We start from the raw sequence: 7,304 nt of genomic DNA, 5'->3' as shown, positions 1-7,304 counted from the left end.
AACAGAGTTTAGGAGGGTATTTTGAAAAATACGAAACTAACATTAGACTTTTACCTGAGGACTTGCAATGGATCAAGAAACAGTTAGCTAAAATCCACCAGACATTTGTCAAAGTCATTCAGAAAGCCGAGGGAACCAGGCGAAAGATTGAAATGATTAGAGTAACCAACTGGTGGGATGACATTTTGAATTGGGATACCAACATACAGATACATCCGTGGATAAGAATTGTTTCATACATTGTGATTATTGGTATGATTATGATTTTGACGTATCAAATGGGTACTCTGATTATGTTTAAACGTTGGAAAGTTGAAATAGAAGGAAGTTGGAAATGGACTGGTATGTGCGAAAACATGAGCGAATGATAGATATAACTAAATGTAACACGGCCTGGACTTGAATATCTGCTGTCATGAGGTGGGGTATGATCAGGGCTCCTTTAAGATCCAATTCGCTAACGCTTAATGGACAAAAGGGGGAACTGTAGCTGGATGGCTAACAGCTAAGTACCTGCAAAGCATGAAGGGAAAAATAGCCAGCCTTACACAAGGACAAGGACTGTGAAACAGCTGCAGTTGCAATTTAACCAACCCAGCTTGCTGAATAGGCAGCGTGTGATAAGTTGTATGAGACTGCTGCGGTTGGAAAGGTTGCTAGGCAAGGATAGATAAGAAGAACAAGGCCAGCAGTTACATTTTGTCTTGCAACTAGTAGCTAAGCAAACGGATGACTCTAAGTCATGGGTGTACGTGACTAAGGACATTCTCGATGCTGGGAGCAATTGAATAAAAAGGGGAGGCTAGGAGCCTCGGCAGCAAAGACCTGCAGGAACAACCATTGTGGAAGGGAACCCTGAGTCCGGGATTCAGCGAAAAGAACCCATCGGGAGGGAGATTGATCACCTCGCCTCGCAACGGGTATTATTTAACTCCACGCTGTGAGTCTTGTGATTTATTGTAACAAGTAACAAGTAGTTTAACAAGTGAAACAACGAGTAGCTTAATAAGTGATCTAAGTATCAATAAAAGTGTTTATATGAAGTATCTCGTGTAGGTGTCTTTTGTCTGCCACGTCAGTTGACGCCCTAGTTTGAGGGTCAACACAGGAAAACATTGTATATATAGCAAACCGCACTCTCTCTTTGGCCTCCTTGTCTCGAGAGACAATGGGTAAGCGCCTGGAGGTGATCAGTGGTTTGTGAAGCAGTGCCTGGAGTGGCTATAAAGGCCAATTCTAGAGTGACAGACTCTTCCACAGGTGTTACAGATAAAATTGGTTGTCGGGGCTGTTACACAGTTGGCTCTCCCCTTGCGCTTCTGTCTTTTTTCCTGCCAATAGCTAAGTCTCTTCGATTCACCACACTTTAGCCCCGCCTTTATGACTGCCCGCCAACTCTGGCGAACGCTGGCAACTGACTCCCACGACTTGTGATCAATGTCACACGATTTCATGTTGCGTTTGCAGACGTCTTTGAAGCGGAGACATGGACGGCCGGTGGGTCTGATACCAGTGGCGAGCTCGCTGTACAATGTGTCTTTGGGGATCCTGCCATCTTCCATGCGGCTCACATGGCCAAGCCATCTCAGGCGCCGCTGGCTCAGTAGGGTGTATATGCTGGGGATGTTGGCCGCCTCGAGGACTTCTGTGTTGGAGATACGGTCCTGCCACCTGATGCCAAGGATTCTCCGGAGGCAGCAAAGATGGAATGAGTTGAGACGTCACTCTTGGCTGACATACATTGTCCAAGCCTCGCTGCAATAGAGCAAGGTACTGAGGACAGGCTTGAAACACTCAGACTTTTGTGTTCCGTGTCAGTGCGCCATTTTCCCACACTCTCTTGGCCAGTCTGGACATAGCAGTGGATGCCTTTCCCATGCACTTGTTGATTTCTGCATCGAGAGACAGGTTACTGGTGATAGTTGAGCCTAGGTAGGTGAACTCTTGAACCACTTCCAGAGCGTGGTCGCCAATATTGATGGATGGTGCATTTCTGACGTCCTGTCCCACGATGTTCGTTTTCTTGAGGCTGATGGTTAGGCCAAATTCGTTGCAGGCAGCCGCAATCCGCACAAGTTATTCTCAAACACGGGAAAACATTGTGGACATAGTAAACCGCACTCTGTTTAAGGCTACTGTATAACTGTTAAATTTTCGGGGGTTTTTAGTGGGGGTTTCTGAGTGAATGCGAAGGCAATGTGCTGTTCACATCCACGAATAATCGAGCAGATCAGGGAAATGAAACTGAAAGCGCTGAGCTGCAGATTGCCGTCAGCCGCTATACAGTTTCCACCTTCCCTGAGTTCATTCAAAAGTTCGAATCGTTGGTGAGTGCCCGTTTCTTTCCTATCGTGTGGTTTAATAAAAATTGTCTGCAGAGAGATAAATGGACGTATACCGCAAAAGGGAGTTAGAGAGGGAGAAAGAAAGACAACAAGGGAATGGGCAGAGACACACAAAGAGAAGAGCAGACAAAATGAGAGACAGAGAACAGAAAAACGGAGAGAAAGGGAGAGACACCAGGAGAGGGAAACAGAGAGGGAGAGAGAGAAGGAGGTGTGGGGAGAGAGCAAGACCAAGATATACTCACACCCACACAAACGGACAAAGACAGAGAGAGAGAGAGGCAGGTACAGAGACAGACAGACAGAGAGAGAGAGTGACTGGGTCAGAGACAGAGAGAGGCATGTAGAGAGACAGACAGACAGAGAGAGAGAGTGACTGGGTCAGAGACAGAGAGAGGCATGTAGAGAGACAGACAGACAGAGAGAGTGACTGGGTCAGAGACAGAGAGAGGCAGGGACAGCGCGGAGAGACAGGAACAGCGAGGGGGAGAGACAGGGAGAAAGTTAGAGAGCGACACAGACAGACAGAGAGGGACAAAGAAGCAGAGACAGGGACAGACAGGAACAAAGACATACTGGGAGAGAGAGAGAGAGACTGGATCATAGACAGAGGGGACATGAGAGAGAGGGACAGAGAGAGACAGAGGCAGGGATGGAGACACAAAGAGAGGGAGAAACAGGGACAGCGAGAAACAGACAGAGAAAGAGACTGGATCAGAGACAGAGAGAGGAAGAGCAACAGGGATAGAGAGAGACAGAGACGGGGACGGAGACAGGGTCAAAGACAGACCGAGAGAGACATGGACAGAGATATAGAATGAGAGAGCGAAACAGGGACAGAGAGAGAGAGCGCGAGACATGAACAGAGCACTGAGTGAGAGACAAAGGGACAGCGACAGTGTGAGACAAAGGGGCAGGGACGGGGATGGAGACACAGGGGCGGGAATGGGGGCAGGGCGATGCGGGGATGGGGGAGGGAGACGCGGGGGCTGGGTGATGGGGCAGGGGGATGCAGGGGAGGGGGCGGGGGGGAGAGAGACTGAATTATCAACAGAGAGAGACATGGACAGAGAGAGAGAGAGAGTGTGAAACAGGGACAGAAATACATAGAGAGAAAGAGAGAGACAAAGACAGAAACACAAGAAGGCGGGGATGGGGGGGGGTGTGGGTGGGGGTGATTTGACTGATCTGCATGTTAACTCCATTGCTTTCCCTTCACCACCAGATGATGGATGCCAAGGAGCCCACAGAGACTCTGGATCATCAGAGTAAGTTCATGGGGACTTTCTCCACCCTGTTCAACAAGGAGGAGCTCAGTGACATCCAACTGATTGTGAACAAGAAGCTCACCCTGAAAGCCCACAGGTTCATCTTGGCTGTGCACAGTGACGTCTTCAAGTCCATGTTGGATACGAAGCGTTGGTCTGATTCCAAACGCCAGATTGTCAACCTCACTGAGGAAGAAGACTGCGTTGCCTACTTCCAAGACTTCTTAAGATACCTCTACAGTGGGACTGTCACCCTCAGCAGTGAGAACGTGCTTTCTCTTCACATTCTGTCAGAAAAGTACAACATCCAGGAGCTGAGAGAAAGCAGTCAGAGGTTCATGTTGGCTAATGTAGCCTCCCTGGGCACCTCTAACCATGCCATCACTTGGCACAGATACGCCAAGCTGGTAGGCCTTGGCCAACTGGAAGAGGAATGCCTCAGGTTTATTGTCTGGAATGTCGGCACTGTGATCAAGTCCCCAGACTGGGCATTGATAGAGCCCCACCAACTCTCTGCTCTCCTCCAAAGAAATGACATGGTGGTGGAAGATGAAGTGGTCCTTTTCCAAGCCCTGGTGAGTTGGCTTTCCCTGCATCCCACTCACACTGAGGAAATGCTGGCCCATATTAGATATCCTATGATGTCTCCTGAGAAGCTGTTTGACCTGCAAGTCCCGGGATGTCTACCCGAGCGAATCGCTTCCTACCTGCTCCGTGAGAGCCTGCTGATCTACCAAGCCCAGGTTTTGTCCATGGAAGCTATTGGCCAACGCCATGACATCACCGCCCTCCCTTTCACCATGAGGATGTACACATCAGGAAGTTTCAGCCAACTCTGGGACATCCCAGGATATCAGGCAATGAATAAAACTGCTCTTAGTACATCTCTATCCACCAGACTATTTCAGGTGAAGACTCAATGGACTCTCACCTATTCCCCAAAAGGTCAAACGATTATAACCCAGCAGAAAGATTATAACTACTCATACAATGGATATCGTCAAGTTGTGCAAGAAGATGACTTTTCAACTCTAACTGTCTGGCTGAATGGCTGTGAAGCAGCTGACACCAACCACTCTCACAAGTTGAGTGTGCTGCTTTACCGATGTGTCAGTGGCCACTGGTTTGTGTGTGACGTGAAGACCCTCCAGGTCCCACACACGGGGAACGTCAAAATAAACGATCTGATCCCCCTGTCGGAGCGGGACAAGTATGTAAGCAACGACACCATGAAGCTGCATCTCATCGGTCACACCATCTGGGAGAAATATTAGTCAATGTAGCGAAAGTACTGTATCCAATTGTTGGGCACCACACGTTCGAAAGGATGAGGGATTCGGTTATTCAGAGAGACTGGAGAAGCTGGGATCGTTCTCCTCAAAGCAGAAAAGGTTACGAGGAGATTTAATAGAGATGTTCAAAATAATGAATGGCTTTGACAGAGTATTTGAAGAGAATCGTTACCACTGGATGAGGGTCTGTAACTGGAGAACTCAGCTTTAAGGCCATGGGGAAAAGAGCAGGGGACAGAGACCAATTGGAAAGCTCTTTCAAAGCGCTAGCACAGACACGATGGGTCGAATGTCCTAACTCTGAGTTGGATCATTCTATGATTCTTTGATTTTCTAGTCTCACCACATAACTGAAGTCTCTCATCCCTGGGACCATTTTGGTCTCATACCCAGAATTGGACACAATACTCCAGCTGGGGGCCTGACCAGTGGATTTACAAAGATTTCAGCATAATTTCTTTGCTTTTGCAGTCGATGTCTCTGTTTCCAAAGTGCAAGGATCCTGGAATGCTTTTTAAATAACAAAAAAAAAGCAGCCTTCACAACTTGGCCACCTTCAAAGATTTGTGTTCATGAAGTTTCATCGAGGAATTTCAGCCACCCTTGGGATATCAGGGCAGATAAGGTGATGAATGAAACTGTTCTTAATGCTGATCCACCTGAAAACTGAATGTAATGTCACCCGATAGATTTTTGACGTTGCCTGGATTAGTTAGCTGCTAAAGGAGTGGCGATTGGTTAAACGAACTTTTCAAGAGGGGCATACTGGGAATCTTGGCCAAATTCAAAAGTGTTCTGCTGAGTGGAAGGTTCCGGATAAGGAGGCCTCGAGAGACTGTTGAAAACCAACGTAAACACCAGGCACTGCTTGGTGGCATCAGTCTGTGTAAACGTGGGAGGGAGAGAGAGAGGAAGGAATATTACTCAGAGAAGTTATAATTATCAGTAAGAATGGTCTAAGAGACAGCCCAGCAGACTGAGCAGGGCCCAGTGCATGAGTCAATCCTGCGGAACATGACAACAACAACAACAATTTATACTCACGTAGCAATGAGCAGGAAGTGGGTAAATTATTAACCTCTTATCATAATCAGTGGAGAATTAACCCCATTCAGTGATTATGGAGCAGAATCATTGGCCACTCAGTTTCGAATCGTACTGGTTTAAAGGTTGTAGCTGTCTCCCTGTGTAACCTTGCACTGTTTTTATGTTAATAAAACCATGCCTTAGAACTGTTTTGAAAGTTTTGGTCGATCCCATCATGGATTACCCTAAAGAGTTTAGAGAGTAAAACAACAAATACCCTGCATGCCAAAAGCTCAAAAGTTCAATAGGTTGTAATTCAAGAGCAAAGAAACCCCAGTTATCTTTTGTTAAATTGGATATGAGCAGCAATTGGCAAGATTGTTGATGAGGAAAGGTCGGACAAGCTAGGCTTGGCAAATATTAGAAATGTGAAAGATTATAAGCAAATAAAGCGGGGGTGGGGCAAGAGATAACAAAGGCGAAGGTGTAGATGGATCAAGGTCACAGAATAGCTGACCAGAAGGTCGTGGAGCAAAGGCAAACAATATGTTAATGGTCTGTTGAAAGACAAAGCATTAGTACAGATAGGGTGTTAATGGACTGAATATTGAACAGCCACAAGTACAAACATGAAACAAACAGTGGGTAAGCAAACTGAACAAACTAAGATGAAATAAAATAAAATAAACACAAAAAATATATTTTAAAAAAAGGAAAAAGAAAAAAAATAACTCAAAATAAAAGTAAAATGGGGGGCCCGTCATGCTCTGAAATTATTGAACTCAATGTTCAGTCCGGCAGGCTGTAGCGTGCCTAATCGGTAAATGAGATGCTGTTCCTCGAGCTTGCGTTGATGTTCACTGGAACACTGCAGCAAGCCCAGGATGGAGATGTGAGCATGAGAGCAGGGGGCAGTGTTGAAATGGCAAGCAACCGGAAGCTCGGGGTCCTGCTTGCGGACTGAGCGGAGGTGTTCTGCAAAGTGGTCACCCAGTCTGCGTTTGGTCTCCCCAATGTAGAGGGGACCACATTGTGAGCAGCGAATACAGTATACTACATTGAAAGAAGTACAAGTAAATCGCTGCTTCACCTGAAAGGAGTGTTTGGGGCCTAGGATAGTGTGGAGAGAGGAGGTAAATGGGCAGGTATTACACCTCCTGCGATTGCAGGGGAAGGTGACATGAGAAGGGGAAGAGGTGGTGGGGGTAATGGAGGAGTGGGCCAGGGTGTCATGGAGGGAACGATCCCTTCGGAATGCTGACAGGGGAAGGGAGGGGAAGATGCATTTGGTAGTGGCATCACGCTGGAGGTGGCGGAAATGGCGGAGGATGATCCTTTGGATATGGAGGCTGATGGGGTGGAAAGTGAGGACA

At 47.2% G+C, this 7,304-nt stretch overlaps 1 protein-coding gene across 1 annotated transcript; it reads left to right on the top strand.

Moving 5' to 3' along the window:
* Nucleotides 1-2,048: 2,048 nt before the first annotated feature.
* LOC137363366 (BTB/POZ domain-containing protein 17-like) lies at nt 2,049-6,126 on the top strand. Its single transcript, XM_068027218.1, has 2 exons — nt 2,049-2,327; nt 3,571-6,126. The coding sequence occupies exon 2, from the start codon at nt 3,571-3,573 to the stop codon at nt 4,885-4,887; it is 1,317 nt and encodes a 438-aa protein (XP_067883319.1). The 5' UTR covers nt 2,049-2,327; the 3' UTR covers nt 4,888-6,126.
* The last annotated feature ends 1,178 nt before the right edge of the window (nt 6,127-7,304 follow it).

This window comes from Heterodontus francisci, unplaced genomic scaffold (assembly GCF_036365525.1).
Source record: "Heterodontus francisci isolate sHetFra1 unplaced genomic scaffold, sHetFra1.hap1 HAP1_SCAFFOLD_831, whole genome shotgun sequence".
Lineage (NCBI taxonomy): Eukaryota > Metazoa > Chordata > Chondrichthyes > Heterodontiformes > Heterodontidae > Heterodontus > Heterodontus francisci.
The sequence above is the reverse complement of the archived record's forward strand: the minus strand, read 5'-3'. Positions and strand labels throughout refer to the sequence as shown.